General features: G+C 47.0%; 1 protein-coding gene across 1 annotated transcript; it reads right to left on the minus strand.

The window, feature by feature from the left end:
• Positions 1-248: 248 nt before the first annotated feature.
• Positions 249-23,525, minus strand: zbtb1 (zinc finger and BTB domain containing 1). The gene is made up of 2 exons (XM_073039448.1): positions 23,375-23,525; positions 249-3,139 (listed from the first exon to the last, which is right to left on the minus strand). The coding sequence occupies exon 2, from the start codon at positions 3,089-3,091 to the stop codon at positions 1,205-1,207; it is 1,887 nt and encodes a 628-aa protein (XP_072895549.1). The 5' UTR covers positions 3,092-3,139; positions 23,375-23,525; the 3' UTR covers positions 249-1,204.
• Between the last annotated feature and the right edge of the window lie 410 nt (positions 23,526-23,935).

The raw sequence follows: 23,935 nt of genomic DNA on the forward strand, positions 1-23,935 counted from the left end.
CATTTTTGGAGTGTGGGAGGAAACCAGAGCACCCAGAGGAAACCCCCATGGTCACAGTGCAGACAGCAGCAGGAATCGAACCCTGATCTCACAGCTGTTGCTGCAAGTGTTACGCTAGCATGATACCCCCGTATTAATCAGCACAACACAATGGGCCAAACAGTCTGTCTAGTCTATACTGTTCCACATGCTATAACCAAGAGGGCTCTGCGGGAGAGACACGAACAGGAAGCACAATGTTAATGTCACTGTTTACATACAGAACTTTATTAACATGGAATAAGAAGTGAAACAGGATTTAAACATTCTACCGAGGCTCTGAGAAACAGTACAACGACTTACAGTTCATTTTATGTATTGCTTTTGTAAGGCTTTAAGGAGGCCCAAGATAAAAACAAAAGTAATAACCAATAAGTAAAACATTCTCTGCAGCCAGACGACGGAGGTGAACTGCCTCCCCCAGCGTCAGTGATAAGGCTGGACAACTGCCCAGAGGTACAGACCTCAACAGAGAACTAAACCCGGGAAGGTGGGTGGAGGTGGTGTTGGGGGGGGGGGGGGGGGGAGGGGGAGAAAGTCTCCTTACCAAAGGACTTCAGGAGCACCTAGATGATAAACATACCATTTTTCTGTTTCATCTGGCAGGACCTTCCCCCCCACCCCCCCCACCACCCCCAGGCCGGCCAAGCAGCTGCCCTGAGGATGCTTCAAGTCCATCTGACCCTGTCACACTTTGATCTGTCAGAATGCCTCGCACTCTCACACCCCCTCCATCATTTGTCTTTGGCCCAGTGTAGACATATACCCACAACCCAACCTCTTCCTCCTCTCCCCACACCCCACCATTTTTAAAAAAAAATAACCACTCCCACTACTTGGCCATCACTGGCAAAGCCAATCGTTATGCTGAAGGGCACGTTTGCTCGGCCTCATGGTGAGGTAAAGAACATCCCAAACTGTTCCACGCCTGACTCAGAGAGCTGGACTCCGAGCTTCAGAGTTCACCCAGTCCCAGGGTGAGAGACAGGAGTGAGGGGACGGAGGGGGGAGCAGGGAGGGGAGAGGATGTGCAAGGGGAGAAATCCCTTGCAACATATCAGAGGCCAGACCCAATCAGGGCAAGCAGGTTGCCCCCAGGTGGGGGGGATAGTGGGAGAGTGGGGTGCCAGAGGCAGGCATCTCCTTCCTACCTCTGCCCCCTGTGTCATGCCCTCTTGGTGTGGCTGGTGAGCTGGTGGGTGCTCAGGTCCTTCTTGAGCTTGAAGCGGTCACCACACTGCGGGCAGGTGTGCATGTGCAGTTGCATGTGGCGCTCCAGCATGCGGCCGTCAGCCTGCACCTGGAAGCAGACCTCACAGAGGGCCTGCCCGGCATCCAGGTGCGAGGCCAGGTGCCGCAGGTGCTCCTGCTTGCGGTAGCTGCCCTGGCCGCAGCACGGGCACACGTAACGGGCCTCGCCCCGGTGCATGTCAAGGTGCAGCCGCAGAAGCCGCTCGCGCAAGAAGCTCTTGCCGCAGAGCGGGCAGGTGAACTCGCGCTCCCGGGTGTGTGTGGCCTGGTGTTCTCGCAGGTGGCAGCGCTGGTAGAAGCCCCGGCCGCACAGCTGGCAGACGTGCCGGCGGCGGGGCGACGACGCACCCTCTGGCCCAGGTGGGCTCGGCCGGCACTGCGCCACGTGCTCAGCCCATGGCCGCTCCTCCTCGAAGACCAGCGGACAGCGAGGACAGCGGTAGGTGGCGTCGGCGGTCACCCCCACCGTCTCCTCGGCCACCTGATGCTCCTGCAGGTGTTCCTCCAGCTGCCACGACGCTGGGAAGGCCTGCCCGCACACCGGGCAGGCGCAGGCCTCCTCCGGCAGCTGCTCCAGGCCCAGGCCCTGGTCGCCAGTGGCCAGGCATCGCTCGGCGTGCTCCTGCAGGCGGCCGCCTTTCACCAGGACGCGTCCGCACTTGCCACAAGCGCACACGCTCTCCCGGTGGTGGGCCACGTAGTGCTCGGCCCGCTCGCTCTCTGGCAGCGCCACGCCACACAGCTCGCAGGCCGGGCCCAGAGGGCTGCCGCCCGCCCCTGCCCCCTCGTCCTCCTCCTTCAGGCCGCCATCCTCCTCATCCTCCTCCTCCTCCTCATCCGTCCAGCTGCCCGGGCCCCGCTCTGGAGGGGGCGGCCGGCTGTAGCGGCTGTAGGGCGGTGACAGGCCTTCCTCCAGGCCGGGAGTTAGCTCGCCCTCTGCTGCCACTTGTACAACCGTCAAATCGCCAAGGTCGGTGGCCGCTGTGTCCTCGGGCTCCGTCTTGACCTCGGGCCGCGTGCAGCCCGCCTCTCCCTCGCCAGCTGCCGCCACGGTGTCCAATGTGGGCGGCCCCCCGCTACGGGCTGCTGGCGGATCGCCGGGCTGGGGCAGGGCCCGCCGGCTGTCACAGGTTAGCGAGTGCTCGTCCAGCAGCCGCTCGCAGCTGAAGACGAACCCGCAGCGGTCGCAGGTGTAGCGGCGGCCGAACCGCCGGTGGAGCCGGCCCCCTTTCAGCCCGTTGCCCCGGCTCGGCTTGCGGCTGGGCCTGTCGGGGCTGGTGTCAGCCGCCGTCGCCGCCTCCCTTGTCCCGTTCAGCTCCGGATCGCCAGCCTGATCCTTGGGCCCGTCCCTGGGAACCTTGCCATCCCCTGGCAGCAGGCCGTGCATTCGGACGCCAAACAGCATGGAGCCCCTCGGCGGGCCGAAGGGCTGGGAGGGGGCACCGTCCTCCCGCACCTCCTCCAGACTCCGGGGGACGTAGTAGAGCTGCAGGAAGGTCATGGCCGAGCGAAGCTCCTCGAAGTCCGAGGGAACGCCGACCAGCCGGCCCAGGTACATGAGCTGCAGAATGAGGTCGAAGCACTCGGCGGTGACGGGAGCCTGACTCAGGCTGAGGTCCCCGGTCAGCTGCTGCTGCCCGATGAACAGCATGCGGAAGTAGGAGCTGCAGGCCGTCAGCACGGCGCGGTGGGCGCGGAAATAGATGTCGCCGATTATGATGCAGCAGTCGCAGAGGAAGCCCCACTCTCGCTGGTTGTTCAGCTGCTGAAGGACGTACTCGCTGTGGCTGGGCCGCGCCATTCTCGGGACGTGTGCCCCACAGGACTTGCCTCCTCCCGCCAGGACCTCCTGCAAAGGGCAAAAGCTCAGCGTCAGCTTCAGAGGTATTTCATCTCAACATCAGATTTCTTTGACACGGCAACATTGAAACACACATCACTGTGCACCCACGACACAGCAGTCCGAGGACGTAGCATAACATTCTACAATGCCAGCGGCCACCACCGTCTTTGAGGAGTTTGTACGTTCTCCTGTGACGACTGTGGGTTTCCTCAGATTACTCCCACATTGGGGTTTGGAAGCTGCGAGCATGCTACGTCGGTGCTGGAAGCTCGGCAACACTTTCAGGCAGCCCCGGCACCACGTCAACACAAACCATCTGTTTCAATGTGACAGGTAAATCTAATATAATAGTTTTTTTTAATCAGCCCATGCATGTCATCATGCTTCCGGCACCAACACAGCTTGCTCATGATTCACAAACCTCAACTCGTACGCCTTTGGAATGGGGGAGGAGAGCACAGCGCCCGGAGGAAACCCTGGCGACTAGGGGAGAATATACAAACCCTTAGAGACAGCAGCGGGAACAAAGCCCAGTCACCGGTGCTGCAAACTGTCATGCTAGCCACTATCATGCCACCTTACTTTTATTTCTCGATGAGTTTATTTGTCGCGTTACATCGAAACAGACTGAAACGTGTCACTGAGCATCAATAACCAAGGATTTGCTGGGGAAAGCCCATCAGCACCAACACAACATGCCAGCCACGCTTAGCAATGAAGACAACAGCAGCAAAAACGAGCTCCTTGCCCACCCGTCCACCCTCCAACACACTAGACACAAGCAGCTTCCAACACCAACACAGAACTTCCACAACTCATTTGCCTGAACCCTTACATCTTTGGAACGTGGGAGGAAACCGGAGCACACGGAGGAAACACACAGGGTCACGGGGAGAATATACAAAATCCTTACAGACAGCTGCAGGAATTGAACCCTGATCGATACACTACTTCATTTTGTGTTTGGGGGTCAGATGCACAGGCGCAGTGTGTGACTCACCGGCGGAGATCAGGTGACCTGTCCTGGGCCCAGCACACAGGATGCAAATCGCAAGGAAGTTGTCTGTGTTTCCGAGGAGGTTATAGAGGTTCACTCGTCACTGAACATCCTGACAGATTTCTACAGGAGCACACTTGGAAGTATCCTGACCAGTAGCATCGTGGTCTGGTACAGCAAATCAAAAGCAGAGGGACACAAGAAGCTGCAGAGAGTAGCGGACTCTGTCCAACAGATCACGCACTCATCCCTCCCCGCCATCGGAAGCATCTACCGAGGGCGCTGGCTCGAGGAGGCACCATCTGGGCCATGCCATCTTCTCGCAGGTACCACTGGGCAGATGGCACAGAAGCCCAAAGCCCTACACCGCCAGGTTTACAACCTTTTCCATCTTGAAGCCCGTCAGGATACATTCAACAGTACACTTGTGCAGAGTTTAGTGATAAGCCAACCCTCCTCTTCCTTCCAATAAAGTAAAGAAGCTGGTGTGCCTTCCTTTTATGAGCTGGGCCCAGGACCGTTGTCCGATACATTGCCAAGGAATTTAAAGCTGCTTGTAAATCTCCTTTGCACACTTTGACATTGTCAAGCTGGAGAGGGTGCAGATGACACTTATGAGGATACTGACTGGACCCGAGGCTTGAGCAATAAGGACAGGCTGACCACACTGGATCTTTATTCCCTGGAGCACAGGAGAATGAGGGGTGACCTCACAGAAGTTTATAAAATTATGAGGAGTGTGGATAAGGTGGATGGTCATAGTGTTTTCTTCAGGACAGGGGAGTCCAAAACCAGAGGGCATAGATACAAGAGGGAAAAGAGACCCAAAAGGTAACTTCTTTACAGAGAGACTGGTGAGCATCTCAAATGAGCTGCCAGAGGAAGTGGTTAAGGCAAGTACAATTGTAACATTTAAAAGACATTTGGATTGGTACATGGAGGGGAGTGGCTTGAAGGGTTATGGGCCAAACAGGGGCAAATGGGACTAGCAGGGAAGATGCTGTGGTCAGCGTAGAGCTGTCAGGCTGAAGGGCTGTATGACTATAGAATTATGAAGACTTTCCAGTTTAATGACATTTTTTCCTATTAACAAGGTGACCAAAATTGTACACAGTAAACCAAGTACGGTCACTTATGTTGCGACAGGTGGGGCAGGACCGAGGACGCGGAACCCCAGGACAGGGAGGACACTTGGACAGGTCCCGTAACATGGAAAGACAGATTGGGTGTGGGCTTAATGTTGGGAAATGGAGGTCAGTGTAGATACAGCTCCGTATGGCCACGTAGGGCTCAAGGGCCATTCTCTGTGCTGTACAGCCCTGTGACTGATATTCGTCATTCAGCCAAATGGACTACACATCCTAGAATAAGTGGGATTACTGAAAATTCAGAAATCAGAGGTGCAAGGGGAAAATGGGAGTCCTCGTGCAGGATTCCCTAAAGGTCAACTTGCAGGTTGTGTTGGTGGTAAGGAAGGCAAATGCAATGTTAGCATTCATTTTGAGACGACTAGAATATGCAGTACAATCAAGGCAGTAATGCTAGGGGTATACAAGACATCGCTCAGACCACATTTGGAGTACTGAGAGAAGTTTCGGACCCCATATCTCCACAGAGGAGGTTCACACAAATGAACCTGGGGATAAGGGAGTTCATGTATGAGGAGCATTTGATGGCTCTGGGCTTGTACTCACAGGAATTAGGAAGAATGAGGAGTGATCTCATTGAAACCTACCGTATATTGAAAGGCCCGGATAGAATGAACAAGGAGAGGATGTTCCCAATAGTGGGAGAATCCAGGAGGAGAGGGCACAGCTTCAGAATGGAAAGATGCCCCTGTAGAACAGAGATAAGGAGGAATTTCTTTAGCCACAAGGTGGTGAATCTGTGGAATTCATTGCCACAGAAGGCTGTGAAGGCCAAATCACTGAGTATATTTAAAGCAGAGTTTGACAGCAAGGGTCTCAAAGTTTGAGAAGAATGGCTTTGAGAGAGAGAATACATCAACTATGACGGAATATGGAACAGACATGATGGGCCAAATGGCCCAACATTACTCCAATCTTTTCTAGTCTTATGGTGAAATATAATGGATTCCAGTTATTTTGGACACATCGGCACCAGTACATTTTCGCCCAATTAAGTGGCTGCCCCAATTAGCCAAAGTTTCATGGAAATCGTTAAAAAGGCATAAAAAAGACAAACTACCATTAACAAGAACAAATTATGTATTTAAATGAAATACAGACTAAATTAGAACACTATCAATACTACTAGAGTATTATAAAACTGTACTGCTTTCTAACAGTTATTGACAGAGGAATTCATCCGGTGTACCGGTACACTGCCGTGTTCCTTTATGAACAAAATCATTGCAGACAACTAGTGTAGATAATGAACACGTACAAACAAGCTGGATGAACTCAGCAGGTCGGCCCAAAACGTTGACCACTCATTTCAATGGATGCTGCCTGACCTGCTGAGTTCATCCAGCTTGTTTGTACGTGTTTATTTGACCACAGAATCTGCAGTATACTTAGTGTTTAGTGTAGATAATGGACTGCTGCTTCATACAATGCCAATGACTGAATCCTCTAAACCTTCATTTTCATTATAACATTCAAGATGATTGTGAACACCTTCAAACTTTTCACAGTTTCTAACTTGAAGTAATGAAATTATTTCATTTTCACTGACGGCTATTTCTGGCATCTCCAAGCTGAATGCTTGAAACCGCAGTGAGCAGAACAATTCTAAATTATCTCACTGCTTAATTTCTCACCAACGATCAGCAGAAGTCACTACTTTTTTAAAAAAAACACTAGCGCATGCAACTGAGACTATTTAAAAACTATCTGCTCTAAGCATGTTGTAGTGTCTAACAGTCACACAAGTGCACACATCTCTTCAGGAACAGTCTCCTGTTCCAATTAAGTGGCAAACTGTCCCAAATAAAGGAAGGGGATCCCAGCTATTTTCTTGATTAGGTTTTGCTCTAAACTTTGTCCCAACATTAAATGATGGCCAAGTTGACAGGAATCCACTACACACACCAATGGAACTAGCTCAGATTGGTCAACATGGACAAGTTGGGCTGAATTGTTTCTCTGCTCTATAATTCAATAAAGTAGCAACTGACCCATTAAGTTAGTTAAGTACAGCTGGAATACATACTCTGAGTAATGGTAAATTCACCAGCTCGTCCTGGTCCACACACATGGACACCACAGCCAAGAAAGCTCACCAGCATCTCTACTTCCTCAGGGGATTAAAGAAATTTGGTGTCCACTTTAACACTGATGAACTTTTACAAATGTACCATAGAAAGCAAAGAAATCCAAGAAACAATAAAAATCAATGAAAGACCACACCCAAAAACACACAACCAATGGGCACAAACAGAACAGACTGTGCAAATACAAAATAAAACAAATAAAAATAATAAATAAATAAGCAATAGATATTGAGAACACAAGGTGACGAGTCCTTGAAAGTGAGTCCATGGGTTGTGGGAACAGTTCAGTGATGGGGGCAAGAGAAGTTAAGTGAAGTTATCCCTTTGGTTCAAGAGCCTATTGGTTGAGGGGTAATAACTGTTCCTGAACCTGGTAGTGTGGGTCCTGAGGCTCCTGTACCTTCTTCCTAATGGAAGCAGCAAGAGAACATGGCCTCGATGGTGAGAGTCCTTGATGATGGATGCAGCTCTCCATGTAGATCTACTCATGGTGGAGAGGGCTTTACCCATGATGATCTGGGCTGTTTCCACTACCTTCTGTAGGATTTTCTGTTCAAGGGCATTGATGTACAGGTTTGCCCCACTATCCGAAGGTAGAGTGTTCCTATGGAACTGTTTGTAAACTGAAATGTTGTAAAGCAAAGAAGCAATTACCGTTAATTTATATGGGAAAAATTTTTGAGCATTCCCAGACCCAAAAAAAACCTACCAAATCATACCAAATAGCACATAAAACCAAAAATAACACTAACATAAAGTAAAAGCAGGAATGATATGATAAATATACAGTCCATATAAAGTAGAAATATTGTATGTATGGTGTAGTTTCACTTATCAAAATTGGGAAGACAGCCAGCCAAAATCGATTTGGAGAGAAAAAAAAATCGGCTCGTACATGCCTACGCATGTACACACATGCGTACGCAAGTACATGCGTACACAAATGCCCGCACAAGGCTTCACGGTCATGGTAGTCTTTCTCAGGGTAAACACACATATGAAGTGGGCATCTTTTTTTCGTAAAAGCGAAAACCCTCTTTGGTTAGCGAAAACAGGTACTAATATAGGTCTTTCATAACAGCGAGCTGTCGTAAAGCGAACGCTCGAAAACCAGGGGCCACCTGTATCAATGATACAGCCAGTCGATATATACTCCACCACACATCTATAGAAGTGTGTCGAAGTTTTAGATGTCATGCCAATTCTTCGTAAACTTCTAAGTAGAGGTGCTGTTGTGCTTTTTTTTTTGCTGGGCCCAGAATCTTCTGAAATAATAACACCGAGGAATTTAAAGTTGTTGATCGCTGGTGAGGACTGGCTCATGGATCTCTGGCTTCCTCCTCCTGAAGTCAATAATCACTCCTTGGTCTTGCCAACACTGAGTGAGAGTTATTGCTGTTGCACCACTCAGCCAGATTTTCAATCTCCTACCTATCAGCTGATTCACCACCACATTTGACTCGGCCTATGACAGTGGTGTCATCAGCAAACTTAAATACGGCATTGGAGCTGTGCTTAGCCTCAGAGTCATAAGTGTAAAGCAGGGGGCAAAGCTCACAGCCTCGTGGTGCATCTATGCTAATGGAGATTGTGGAGGAGATGTTTTTGCCAATACGAACTGACTGGGGTCTCCAAATGAGGAAATCAGGATCCAATTGCACAAGGAGTACTGAGGCCAGGGCCTTTATTGATTAGTTCTGAGGGAAAACCAGCATTGAATACCAAGCTGTAGTTGATAAAGAGCATCGTAATGGTCAAAGTGAGCAAAGGCGACACTGAGCTCGTCTGGAAGTGAATCTCTCTTTTCCCACCACCAGGTCAGCAGGTGCAGGGGTACTGTTTAGTCTGCAGGCTCCCCTGCCAGTCATCCACCATCCTGACTAGGGAATCTATCAACGTTCCTTCACCAGCTCCAGATTTAAATCCTGAAACTCTCTCTCCTAAAGCACAATGAGAGTCCTTCACCACTAAAAAACAGCACCAGGGAAAACAGCTACAGAGTGAACGCCCTGACATGCAAGTTACTAGAGATAACATCTGCAAGAAAAGGCCCAACGTATTGATGGAATCATGAAGAACGCTCACCAGCATCTCTATTTCATTTGGAGTGTGAGGGGACTAGGCACGTCACCAAGACTGTTGCGAATGTCTATAGGTGTACCGTGGAGAGGATTCTGACTGACTGCATCACCACCTTGTGAGGAGGTACCAATGCACAGGATCAGAAAGCGGTTGCAGAGGGTTGTAAACTCAGCCAGCAACATCATGGGCATTAAACTTCCCACCATTGAGGATATCAAAAGGCAGTGCCTCAAAAAAATGACATCCATCAACAAAGTCCCTCACCATCTAGGACATGCTTTGTTCTCATTACTTCCATCAGGGAGGAGGTACAGGAGCCTGAAGACACACATTCAACGTTTTAGGAACAGTTTCTTACCCTCCGCAATCAGATTTCTGAATAGACAGTGAAACCTTGAACACTACCTCATTATTTTGCTCTCCCTTCATAGAAACATAGAAAATAGGTGCAGGAGTAGGCCCTTCGGCCCTTCGAGCCTGCACCGCCATTCAGTATGATCATGGCTGATCATCCAACTCAGAACCCTGTACCTGCTTTCTCTCCATACCCCCTGATCCCTTTAGCCACAAGGGCCATATCTAACTTCCTCTTAAATATAGCCAATGAACCGGCCTCAACTGTTTCCTGTGGCAGAGAATTCCACAGATTCACCACTCTCTGTGTGAAGAAGTTTTTCCTCATCTCGGTCCTAAAAGGCTTCCCCTTTATCCTTAAACTGTGACCCCTCGTTCTGGACTTACCCAACATCGGAAACAATCTTCCTGCATCTAGCCTGTCCAATCCCTTTAGAATTTTATACGTTTCATTAAGATCCCCCCTCAATCTTCTAAATTCCAGTGAGTATAAGCCTAGTCGATCCAGTCTTTCTTCATATGAAAGTCCTGCCATCCCAGGAATCAATCCGGTGAACCTTCTCTGTACTCCCTCTATGGCAAGAATGTCTTTCCTCAGATTAGGGGACCAAAACTGCACACAATACTCAGGTGTATTATCTTTTATTATTATTTTATTCTATTATCTATTATCTTATTATCTTTCAGTAAGACACAGGAGCAGAATTAGGCCAATCGGCCCATCATCTGTGCTCTGCCGTGGTAGATTTATTATCCCTCTCAACCCCATTCTCCTGCCTTCTCTGTAACCTTTGACCTCCATACTAATCAAGAACCTATTAACCTCCACTTTAAATATACCCAATGACTTGGCCTCCACAAGCTATCTGTGGCAATGAGTTCAACATATTCACCACCCTCTGGCTGAAGAAATTCCTTGCTCATCTCTGTTGTAAAAGCAACATCCTCCTATTCTGATCCTAGACTCGCCAACTACAAGGAAACATCCCCTCCAGCCACACTCAAAGTGGGCCTTTCAATACTCAAAGTTCCAATGAGTTCACCCCTCATTCTTCTAAACTCCAGAGTGTACAGGCTCAGAGACATCAAATACCAGGAGTAAGATATGTTACAGTGCTGGGGTTAGGACTCAATGTATTTAAGTAAACTACTTAAGAACTTTTTAAAAGCTATTATTAATGCTTTTTGAGAGGGTGATTTTAGATGCATATCATATTTTTACTGAGTTAAGTATTGTATGTAATTAGTTTTGCTACAATAAGTGTATGGGAAAAAATGTTGAACTTCCCCATGGGGATGAATAGAAGGTATCTATCTATCTACTCCCCATGTTGACCCTTTTATTTGCAGTATCATTCTCATGAACTCAATACTCTAACTGCAGTCTGACCACTGCCTACATGGCCCCAGTATTACATCCTTGTTTTCTATTCTTGTCCTCTCGAAACGAATGCTAACATTAAAGTTGCCTTCCTCACCACTGATTCAACCTGCAAGTTAACCTTTTAGGGAATCCTGCACATGGATTCCCAAGTATCTTTGTACTTCTGATTTCTGAATTTGTTTTCCATTTAGACAACAGACTATGCTTTAATTCAATCTACCAAAATGCATGACCGTACACTTCCCGATACTGTATTCCATCTGCCACTTCTTTGCTCATCCTCCCAATCTGTCCAAGTTCTTCTGCACACTCCCTGCTTCCTCAACACTACCTGCCCCTCTCTTTATTTTTGTATTGTTCAAAGACTCGGCCACAAAGCCATCATTGATACATGTATAATGTGAAGTTCCAACGCTGTCCCCTGCAGAACATCACTAGTCACTGGCAAAAAAGTCAGTCATAGAAAAGGCTCCCTTTATTTCCACTTTTTGCCTCCTGCCAATCAGCCCATCTTAGACCATAAGACATAGGAGCAGAAATTAGGCCATTTGGCCCATCAAGTCTGCTCCACCATTCACTCATGGCTGATCCTTTTTTGTTCTCCTCTTCAACCCCAGTTCCTGGCCTTCTCCCCGTAACCTTTGATGCCATGTCCAATCAAGTATCTATCAATCTCTGCCTTAAATACACCCAACAACCTGGCCTCCACAGCTACATGTGGCAACAAATTCCAAAAATTCACTACCTCTGGCTAAAGAAATTTCTCTGCATCTCTGTTTTGAACAGATGCCCCTCTATCCTGAGACAGTGTCCTTTTGTTCTAGACTCTCCCACCATCGGAAATATCCTTTCCACATCTACTCTGTCTAGGCCTTTCAACATTCTAAAGGTTTCATTGAGATCCCCCCCCCCCCCCCCCCATCCTTCTAAATTCCAGCGAATACAGACCCAGAGCCATCAAACGTTCCTCGCATAACCCTTTCATTCCTGGAATCATCCTTGTGAACCTCCTTTGGACCCTCTTTGATGCCAGCACATTTTTTCTAAGATGAAGAGCCCAAAACTGTTCACAATACTCAAGGTGAGGCCTCACCGGTGCCTTACAAAGCCTCAGCATCACATCCTTGCTCTAGTATTCTAGACCTCTTGAAATGAATGCTAAGATGGCATTTGACTTCCTCACCACCATCTCAACCTGCAAGTTAACCTTTAGGGTGTTCTGCACAAGAACTCCCAAGTCCCTTTGCATCTCAGCTTTTTGGATTTTCTCCCCATTTATTTCTACTACCAAAGTGCATGACCATGCATTTTCCAACATCTTATTTCATTTGCCACCTTCTTGCCAATTCTCCTAATCTGTTTAAGTCTTTTTGCATTCTACTCATTTCCTCAACACTACCTGCCCTGCCACCAATCTTCAGATCATCTGCAAACTTGGCAACAAAGCCATCAATTCCATCATCTAATTCATTGATATACAGCATAAAAAGAGGTTGCAACACCCACCCCTGTGGAACACCACTAGTCACTAGCAGCCAATCAGACAAGGATCCTTTTAATCCCACTCACTGCCTCCTTCCAATCAGCCAATGCTCTAACCATGTTAGTAATTTTCCCGTAATACTATGGGTTCTTAACTTGGTAAGTAGCCTCACGTGCGGCACCTTCTCAAAGGCCTTCTGAAAATCCAAATATACAACATCCACTACATGCCCTTTATCTATCCTACTTGTAATTTCCTCAAAGAATTCCAACAGGTTTGTCAGGCAATATTTTCCCTTAAGGAAATTATGCTTATTCAGCCAGTTTTCTGGCTATACACTTAACCTACATAAGAGTGAACTTTTTCCAATTAATAAAGAAGCACAAGCATTAGCATTTCGCGACCTCCCTTTTAAAGTAATTAATAATCAATTTACTTATCTTGGTATTACAGTTACAAGGAATTTCAAGGATCTTTTTTGTGAAAATTTTGCCAATCTTTTGAACTCTACAAAACAGAGTTTGTCACAATAGTACCCTTACGTCTCTGGTAGGTCGTGTTAATATTATTAAAATGTATATCCTTCCTAAATTTTTATACTTATTTCAATCTATTCCAATTTTTATTTCTAAAACCTTTTTTGATTCCTTAGACTCTATTACTTTGTCCTATCTATGGAAGGGTAAGCATTCTAGACTTAATAAAGTATACCTCCAAAAATCCAAAAAAAGGTGGCATGGCTTTACCTAACTTCCGTCTATACTACTGGGCAGCTAATATTCGCTGTCTTACCTTCTGGTCCTTTTTTCATAGTCAGTCTGACTGCCCTAAATGGGTGGCAATGGAGTTGAACTCTACTAAGGATCTCTCTATTTCTACACTTCTTGGATCTGCACTCCCTAGTCGCTTGCCTAGACTAATTGTTAATCCTCTTGTTAGACAATCTCTGAGAATATGGGCCCAGTTTAGAAAATTTAATTGTCTTCATGGTTTCTCCCTTTCTAGTCCTATTTTGCATAATCATCTTTTTTTACCTTCTATGCACGACTCAACATTTCATGATTGGTATAGAAAGGGCATTAGGCATTTAAGATCTTTTCATTGATAATCGTTTTGCAACTTTTCAACAACTTTCTGCTACGTTTAATCTACCTAATGCCCATTTCTTTAGGTACCTCCAAATCAGACATTTCATTAATCCTTTATTACCCAACTTTCCTGCGATGCCTGAGAAAAACATTGTGGACCTGTTTCTTTCTATTAGTCCACTGGGTAAAGGCTTAATATCTTTTATTCGTGATAAATTAATGCCCTTACAGCGCGCCCCCTTTGATAAAATTAGAACGGCTTGGGAGCATGACTTAAATGTTTCTTTATCTGATGCGGTTTGGGACTCAATTCTCAAGTCAGTTAATTCAACCTCTCTTTGTGCTCACCACTGTCTTTTACAGTTTAAGATTGTACATAGGGTCACATGTCCAAATCTAAACACAAAGTACACTGCAGATGCCGTGGTCAAACCAAGACGTATAAAAAAGCTGGATGAACTCAGCAGGTTGGGCAGCATCCGTTGAAAGGAGCAGTCAACGTTTCGGGCCGAGACCCTTCGTCAGGACTAAAGAAGGAGGGGGCAGGGACCCTATAAAGAAGGTGGGGGGAGGGTGGAATGTGCCAGGTGAAAAACCAATCAGAGGAAAGATCAGGGGTGGGTGAGGGGAAGCAGGGAGGGGATAGGCAGGAGAGGTGAAGAAGGAATCTAAGGGGAAAGCACTATGGGTAGTTGAAGAAGTCAGAGTCATGAGAGAGGTGATAGGCAGCTGGAAGAGACAGAGTGAAGGTGGGATGGGGGAAGGGTGAGGGAGGGAATTACCGGAAGTTGGAGAATTCGATGTTCATACCAAGGGGCTGGAGACTACCCAGACGGTATATGAGGTGTTGTTCCTCCAACTAAAGTTTGGCCTCATGGTGGCAGTAGAGGAGGCCATGTATGGACATATCCGAATGGGAATGAGAGGGAGAGTTGAAGTGGGTGGCAACCGGGAGATCCTGTCTGTTGTGACAGACGGAGCGTAGGTGCTCGACGAAGCGATCCCCCAATCTGCGTCGGATCTCGCCGATGTAGAGGAGGCTGCACCGGGAGCACTGGATGCAATAGATTACCCCAACAGACTCACAAGTGAAGTGTTGCCTCACCTGGAAGGACAGTTTGGGGCCTTGAATGGTGGTAAGAGATGAGGTGTAGGGACAGGTGTAACACTTACGCTTGCAGGGATAAGTGCCAGATCTGTGGGGAGGGACGTGTGGACCAGGCAGTTGCAGAGGGAACAATCCCTGTGAAAAGCAGAGAGGGGTAAAGAGGGAAAGATGTCCTTAGTGGTGGGGTCCTGTTGAAGGTAGTGGAAGTTGCGGAGGATAATATGCTGGATCCACTGTCTGGTGGGGTGGTAGGTGAGGACAAGGGGAACACGGTCCCTGTTGTGGTGACGGGAGGATGGGCTGAGGGCCGAAGTGCAGGAAATGGAGGAGATGCGGGTGAGGGCATCATTGATGACGGCAGAAGGGAAACCACGATTCTTAAAGAAAGAGGACATTTGGGATGTCCTGGAACAGAAAGCCTCATCCTGGGAGCAGATGCGGCGGAGACGGAGGAACTGGGAATAGGGAATAGAATTTTTGCATTTGGCAGGATGGGAAGAGGTATAATCAAGGTAGTTATGGGAGTCAGTGGGTTTATAGAAGATGTCAGTGGACAGTCTATCTCCAGAGATGGAGACAAAATCTAAATTGTCCCGATTTTACCCTAACATTAGTTCTGTTTGTGATAAGTGTGAAAGTGGTGAGGCTTCTCTTATTCGTATGTACTGGGCCTGTCCTAGTCTAGAGAAATTTTGGAGAGGAGTTTTCCTAACCTTATCCCATATTCTTAATTACCACTTAGAACCCAACCCTCTGATTGCTCTTTTTGGTACCTTGGGTGAGACGGATATATATTTGAGTCCGACTAAACGTCGAACATTATCTTCTGCTTCTCTTTTGGCTAGACGTTTAATTCTTCTTAGGTGGAGAGATGTTGCCCCACCCACTCATGCTCAATGGCTTAATGATATTATGTCCTGTTTAGATCTTGAAAAAATTCACTACTCACTTCTCAATTTGGACATAAAGTTTCATAAGGTGCGAGGACCTTTTCTTGAATATTTTCATAACTCCTCTTTAGATTAAGGTTTTTTTTCAGTCCCTTACTTTCAGCTTTCTTTTTCCTTGGTAGTAGGCATTATTTTCTTTGTTCTTATTTTCATTTACAGTTTTGGGGGTTTGAATGCTCCGATTTATATTGTTGGTCTGGAGTATTTTTTCTGTGGGAAGAGGGGGGTGGATACTAACTCTACATCACTTTATTTTGGGTGCTTTTCATCATTATTTTGAACTATATTATTACTGTATATTTATCTTGCACTGTATTAATCTTTTATTTTGTAGTAGGGTTTTCGTCATAGTAATTGTAGAAATGCATTTAAAAAAATCAATTAAAAAAGAAACCATGCTGACTTTGTCCTATCTTGGTCTATGTCACCAAGTACTCCAGCACATCATCCTTAACAATTGACTCTAACATCTTCCCAACCACTGAGGTCAGGCTAACTGGTCTATAATTTCCTTTCTGCTGCCTTCCTCCTTTCTTAAAAAGTGAAGTGACATTTGCAATTTTCCAGTCCTCTGGCACCATGCCAGAGTCCAATGATTTTTGAAAGATCATTGCTAATGCCTCCACAATCTTTAACACTACCTCTTTCAGAACCATACGGTGCAAGTGACTTGTGTAACTTTAGGTCTTTCAGCTTTTTGAGCACATTCTCTTGTAATAGTAACTACACCCACTTCTCTTCCTTCACACACCACAACATCTGGCACACTGCTGGTATCTTTTCTAGAATCAAAGGGTTCTCATCTTGTTCAGCAGCCTGGTGTGAAGCACTTCATCAAAGGCCTTCTAAAATTCTAAGTAAACAACATCCACTGACTCTCCTTTGTCAATCCTGCCTGCTATTCCCTCACAGAATTCCAACAGATTTGTTAGGCAATATCTCCTCATAAGGAAACCATGCTGATTTCTACCTATTTTATACAGTGCGTGAGAAAGTATTTGACCGTCAATCCTTTGCTTTTATGTGACTATTACTAACATGAACTTTTATCAATTTAACTGAGAATTTTTATTTGTGAATCATATGTTCCTCCCCCCCACACGTGTCCACAGTAGAGCCGTAAAAACAGGGAGAACTATAAAACATGAAAAACTAAAAATTCAAATTGAAATGTCAGCACTTCAACAGTATTCATCCCCTTTGCTCAGTACTTAGTTGAACTACCTCTTTGAGCTATTACAGCCAGCACTCTTTTTGGATAAAAGAGGCAAGTCTGGAGCAAGGTTTGTCCACTCCTCCTTGCAAAAATCACTCAAGCTGTGCCAGGTTAGTTGGGGAGCAGAGCAATCTTGAGGTCTTCCCAGAGACGTTCGATTGAGTTAAGGTCAGGACTCTGACTGGGCATCAATTTTCTTCATTTGAAGCCACTCCATGGTGCTCTGGCAGTGTGCTTTGAGTCACTGTTCTACTGTAAGTTCCAACCAGAAGACCTTCTTCTACATCTTTACAGTATTTTCTAAGTGACACCTCGCAAAGTCTTTATGGGCAAGGAAATGCATTATTTAAAAAAAAGTCAGGGCTTCTTCCTTACCACTCTTCCATAAAAAGCCATTTTTTATGCAAGGCCTTAAGGATTATCAGGCCAAGAACTTCATCTCCAGTTGCAGCCACTGACTTCTGCAGCTCACTCAGTCACTGTTGGCAGCGTAGTAGCCTCCCTTACAAGTGACATTTTTCTTTGGTGACTTAATTTAGAGGGGTGGCCTGACCTAGGCAGTGTGGGTGTGGTCTCATTTTGCTCCACTTTTTCTGAAGATGGACAGCACCGAGCTCCATGGTATGTTCAGTGCCTTTGAGACGGTTTTGTACCCTTCCCCAGATTTGTGCTTCTCTGTGATCATTTCCCTGACTTGCCTTGATTGCTCTTTCGTCTTCATTTTGGTTTGGTCTGTTAAAAATCTACCATACTGTCAGACCTTACAAAGAGAGGGGGGGCCATTTCAATGAAGTCATTTGAAACAGGTGATCCTCCAATTTTCTACATCGACAAATTGGGTGAGCTGATAAGGTAATTAACAATAATGCTCCAGAGAAAAGTTAGCATAGTAATCACAAAGGTGTTAAATACTTCTTCAGCCCCACAATTTTGGTTTTTAATAAATTGTTGACAGGTTTTGGAATTTTTCTTCGGATTTGACATGATGCTCAATGTTTTGTAAATTAGCTAAAAAAAATCACCACTTTAATATATCTTACATTTAGAAAATGAGACAGTAAAATGGTGAAAACACTTTTTCCAAGGCACTGTATTTGTTTCTTTGTAACCTGAGACCTCATCTTTAATAATGGACTCCACGTCTTCCCAACCAGTGAAGTCAGGTGACCTGGCCATAACTTCCCTGTCTTTTGCCTCCCTCCCTTCGTAAAGGGTGGAGTGAGAATTAGTGATTTTTGAAAGATCACGACTGATGACTCTTCAGCTATCTCTTTCAGAACTCTGGGGTGCAGTACATTTACAATCTATTTTATATACACTCAGTGGCCACTTTATTAGGTACACCTGCTCATTAATGCAAATATCTAATCAGCCAATCATGTGGCAGCAACTTAATGCATAAAAGCATTTTGTTCAGACCAAATGTCAGAATGGGGAAGAAATGTTGTTCAGACCAAATGTCAGAATGGGGAAGAAATGTGATCTAAGTGACTCTGACTGTGGAATGATTGTTGGCGCCAGACGGAGCATCTCGGAAACTACTGATTTCCTGGGATTTTCAAACACAGTCTCTGGAGTTTACAGAGTGAGGTGCCAAAAACAAAACAAAAAATTCAGTGGGTAGCAGTTCTGTGGGTGAAAATTTTGTTAATGGGAGAGGTCAGAGCAGAATGGACAGACTGGTTCAAGCTGACAGGAAGATACAGCAACTCAAGTAACCATACTTAAAACAGAACAGCATCTCTGAATGCACAACGTGTCGAACCTAGCTGTGGATGGATTATAGCAGCAAAAGACCAAAATGCATTCAGTGGCCACTTCATTAGGTACTCCTGTACCAATAAAATGGCCACTGAATACATAATGTTAGAAATTTTAATATATTGCACTGTACTGCTGCCAGTCAGATCCATCACACACACACAAAACCCTCCCTACAATTGACCACACCTTCAGGAGGCTGAAATGGGGTTTCCCTTCCACAATTATTGATGCTGCGCTCACCCGTATCATGACCATTTCCTGAACATCTGCCCTTACCCCATTTCCACCCCTCAACATGACGGGAGATAGGGTTCCCCTCCTCCTCACCTACCACCCCATACACCTTCACATCCAGCACATCATTCTCTGCAATTTCCACCATTTCCAATGGGATCCTCCCACCAAACACATCTTTCCCTCACCTCCCCCCCGCCATCTCCTTTCCACAGGGATCGCTCACTCTGCAATTCCCTTTTCCACTCCTCCCTCCCACTAATCCCCCTCCTGACACTTCTTCTTGCAAGCAGGACAAAGTTTGTAGGAATAGGTATGTTTGTGTGCAGGTTTGTCTGCGTGCTGCTTTGAAATGTAGTTGCCCATACACCTCCACCCTTACTACTATATTGAGCCCCAAACAATTTTCCAGTTGAGGTAACACGTCACCTGCAACTCTATTTGAATCATATACAGTATCGATATTCATGGTGTGGCCTCCTCTACTTTGGGGAAACACAATGTGGATTGGGAAACTGTTTTGTCAAGCACTTTCATACTGTTCTCCAGAAAAGATAGGATCTTCCAGTGGCTACCCATTTCAATTCCACTTCCCTTTCCAACATGTCAGTCTATAGCCTCCTCTACTGCCACGATGAGGTTAATCTCAAGTTGGAGGATCATCATCTCATATTCTTTCCAGGTTGCTTCCAACCTGAAGTTCAATTTCTCTAACTTCCAGTAACTACTCTCCTCTGCTCCTATTATCCCTTCTCTTCCCCTGCCTTCATGACCTGCCCATCACCTCCCTCCTCTTGTTCTCCTCCTCCTTCTCTTTCTCCCACAGCTCCTTCTGGTAAGATGGCTGCGCATTTGGATGCAGTGGCCTCTCGGGGGCCAACCAAAGATGATTTTTCCTTGGTTTAAATGCTTTTTTAAAAAAATGATCGCAAGACAATGCTGGACTCCAAGAGCTTTGGGTATCAGTGAGCTGCTCACTGGCAGAGGTGCTGGACCGTGTTTCTACCCACTGGAGGGTATTGGAGTTGGTACGTAAAGGTGGTGTGCAGTGTAACCATGGGTGACTGTCTTGGATTACAATATGGATAATATGCCACAGGCCTGCTTCTCTTGTATGGTGGTGTGACAGACAGCAGGGGAGCTGCGTGGCCTTGGTTGTAACGAGGACCAGGCCTCAAGCCGCCCGCAGTGTTGCAGTCCAGGCAAGGAGATGCCGGAGACTGTGTACTATGGCTTCCGTGTTTGGATGGGGGCTGGCCTCTCCCATCAGTGCTGTCCTCCAGCGTTTGACTGGCAGGATGCCAGGCTAGACTGAGTGTTTGTCTGTGCACCGCTGAGAAGTGCACCATCAAATTGCGGGACATGTCGCTCCGGGACTTGGGACAGATAGTGTGTGTGTATAAATGAGCAAGACTGTGTCTTTTGGCTTGCATTTTGAACGTGTTGTGTATGTTTTGCACCTTGGCCTTAGGGGAACACGGTTTCATTCAGCTGTATTCATGTCTGGTTGAATGATAATTAAACATATTTGATCTTCTATTAGATTCCTCCTTTTTCAGCCCTTCACCTCTTCCACCTAACCCCTCCCCTGGTCTCACCTACCAGCTTGTATTCCTTCCCCTCCACCACCGCCTCATTCTGACTTCTGCCACCTCCTTTTCCAATACCGATGTAGAGCCTTGGCCCAAAACGTTAACTGCTTACTTCCCTCCATTAATGCTGCCTGATATGCTGAGTTTTGCCAGAATTTTGTGCCTGTGTGTTGTTCAGGAGGGAGCATCCATCGTTACGGACCCTCACCATCCAGCACACATCTTCATGGTACGACCATCAGGGAGGAGCTACAGGAGGCTAACAAACCACATTCAACAATACTGGAGCAGCTTCTTCCCTTCCACCATCAGATTTCTGATGTCAATGAACACTACCTCCTTTTTTTTTTAAAGTTCATTAGAGATACGTCTCTACCAAAGGAGGTGAAAGGCGCTCCTTCCCTCTGTTAGCCTGCAGATCCCTCTTGAGCAAGCTGCAGTACCCGCTACATCTTCAGTGTCACGTGAAACGACAGGAGCGGTAGGTGAATGGTCGTATGAACAGCCGGTTCAGATCACAAGTCCTGGGTATGTGACCACCGACGCCAGGCAGACAATCTCTGAAGAGTATTGATACGCTCAATACATTCAAAAACTTCTATAGTTGTACCGTGGGGAGCATTCTGACAGGCTGCATCACTGTCTGGTATGGAGGGGCTACTGCACAGGACCAAAAGAAGCTGCAGAGGGTTGTAAATCTAGTCAGCTCCATCTTGGGCACTAGCCTACAAAGTACCCAGGACATCTTCAGGCAGCGGTGTCTCAGAAATGCAGAGTCCATTATTAAGGACCTCCAGCACCCAGGTTATGCCCTTTTCTCACTGTTACCATCAGGTAGGAGTTACAGAAGCCTGGAGGCACACACTCAGCGATTCAGGAACAGCTTCTTCCTCTCTGCCTTCCGATTCCTAAATGGTCATTGAATCGTTGGACACCACCTCACATTTTTAAAAATATACAGTATTTCCGTTTTTGCACTTTTTAAAAAATCTATTCAATACACTTAATTGATTTACTTGTCTTTTTTTTATTTTAATTTTTTTCTCTCTGCTAGATTATGCATTGTATTGAACCGCTGCTGCTGCTGCTAAGTTAACAAATTTCACATCACATGCCGGAGATAATAAACCTGATTCTGATTATGGCTGGGATCACCCGTCTTACAAAGACACTATTCAGAAGAACCACTTCTATTCAAAACCACTTCTGCAGAAAAATTTGCTGGGAACGATTGTGGTCATAAAGACCAGAATCACCCACGTCATTCAACCCAGCACAGAAACAAGCCCTTCCGACCCAATTACACCCATGTGACCAATCGACCTACTAACCCCAACGTCCTTGGAATATGGCAGGAAATCAAGAGCACCCAGAGGAAGCCCACACGATCACTGGGAGAACGTACAAACTCCTTACGGACAGCAGCAGAATTGAACCCAGCTTGCTGGCACTGTAAAGTGTCACTCTATGCTGCCTTATTTTGCTCCATTTTTGTAATTTAGAACACAGAAAACCTACAGCACAATACAGGCCCTTCGGCCCACAATGCTATGCCGAACATGTACTTACTTTAGAAATTATCCAGAGTTACTCACAGCCAGAAGGACAGGAGTAACAGGGGCAGAGGAGCCTACCAAATATTTAAAGACCTAGATAGAATGGATGAAATGAATGTAGATTTTGTGGGAGAGCCCAGAGCCAGAGGGTACACCTTCAGTATACAAGGATGTCCCTTAACACAGAAATGAGGAATGTGTTGAGCCAGAGGGTACTGAACCTGTGGAATTCACTACCACAGATGGTGGAGGAGGCCAAGTCACTGGGTATATATATATAGAAGGTGATAGGTTTTTGATTAATAAGAGCATCAAAGGTTACAGGGATAAGGCCGACCATATTTGATGGGCTGAATGGCTAATTCTGCCCCTATGTCTTTTGGTCTAAAACTTAGCCTGTAGCTTAAATCTTGATGAACAAAAGGGGGAGGGGGGGGCTGAAATACTTGAGGGCAGACAGCAAAGAGGAGTGGGGATTACAGTCACAGTGATCTCACTGGAGGGGCCGAGCGGCATCTTCCTGTCCCTTTCGCGGGGTGTGGGTGAGGGAAGGGTGTGGGGAGTGTTAATTCTGTTTCTGACCAGCTCCGGAGGCAGGAACCAAGTTTCAGTCCTCAGCCCCGGGTCTTTCTGCGCCTGGCACCATTTGCTGCCGCGTTAGGAGCGCCTGGTAAACGCAGGTAGAGGTGTCAATCGAACGACCGCGTCTCCTTCAGCCTAGCCCCGCTCCAGTTCCCGGGGCCAATGCAATCACACCCAGTCGGTTTGTATTACGCCTATTCTGACGAAAGGCTTGGCCTGAAACGTCGACTGTTACTTTCCATACATGCTGTCCGACTTGTCCAGCATGTTTTGTGTGTTACTTAGTAGTATTTCTGTTCCCGGAGCCGATGCAAATGCACCCGTCCCGTGTGTATTATAGTCCTGTTCCCAGGGCCGATGCAACACACCCATCCCCTAAGCATTAGTCCTGTTCCCAGGGCCGATGCAACACACCCGTCCGGTTTGCAAACCTCCAGTTCCCGCGGGCAGCCACAACATCCCCACCCGGTAACAGCCCCATCCCCAGCTCACGTTGTCTCGGTACCGGGGGTGGCCGCTTCCAGCTCGGCCTCGGTTCCCCGGGACCGACAGCGCCGCATCTCCCGTCAGTCCGGCCCCGATTCCAGCTCACCAACCGCGCCCACCCACCCTTTACCTGAGCACTGAAGTGCGGCCGACCTTGATTCGGTGGCTGAGCCGCCGCCGAACAAGGCACCTCTCCCGGGCCAGGAGCAACCTTTCCTCGGGCCAGGACTCGACTCAATACATCACAGGAAATGCGCTGCTGTCTCTCCTCCTTAAAGGGGAAATGTACCGCACGAACTCGCAGAGGTTGCACAGACTGGCCACCCTGTCGGCAGGCCCAGACGAGCCGAGTGCTTGTCGTGCGTACGCGAATGGCGAGCTACAGGTACAGCGAACAACTTGCTCGCTGCTGCATCGGATCAGAACAACACGCGGGGCAAAAATTATACAGCATGCTGAAGTTTTTTTAAAAAAGTACTTTAATACAGTGCACAAAACCTGCAGGGTCCAGGCGGCATCTGTGGAAAGGAATGGATAGACGCCGTTTCCAGCCCAGACTCGCCATCGGGACGCGAAAGGAACGGGGTGGGGGGAGGAACACCAACTGGCTGGTGATGGGTGGGGATGATGTGAGAAGCTGGGAGATGTTTGTGAAGGGTCTCGGTCATCCAGGTCATTGTATATCAAATAA

Source organism: Hemitrygon akajei, chromosome 3 (genome assembly GCF_048418815.1).
Source record: "Hemitrygon akajei chromosome 3, sHemAka1.3, whole genome shotgun sequence".
NCBI lineage: Eukaryota > Metazoa > Chordata > Chondrichthyes > Myliobatiformes > Dasyatidae > Hemitrygon > Hemitrygon akajei.

Bases quoted from the DNA above. Each gene is read 5' to 3' on its own strand.
- zbtb1 (XM_073039448.1), bottom strand. From the start codon at position 3,091: ATGGCGCGGCCCAGCCACAGCGAGTACGTCCTTCAGCAGCTGAACAAC.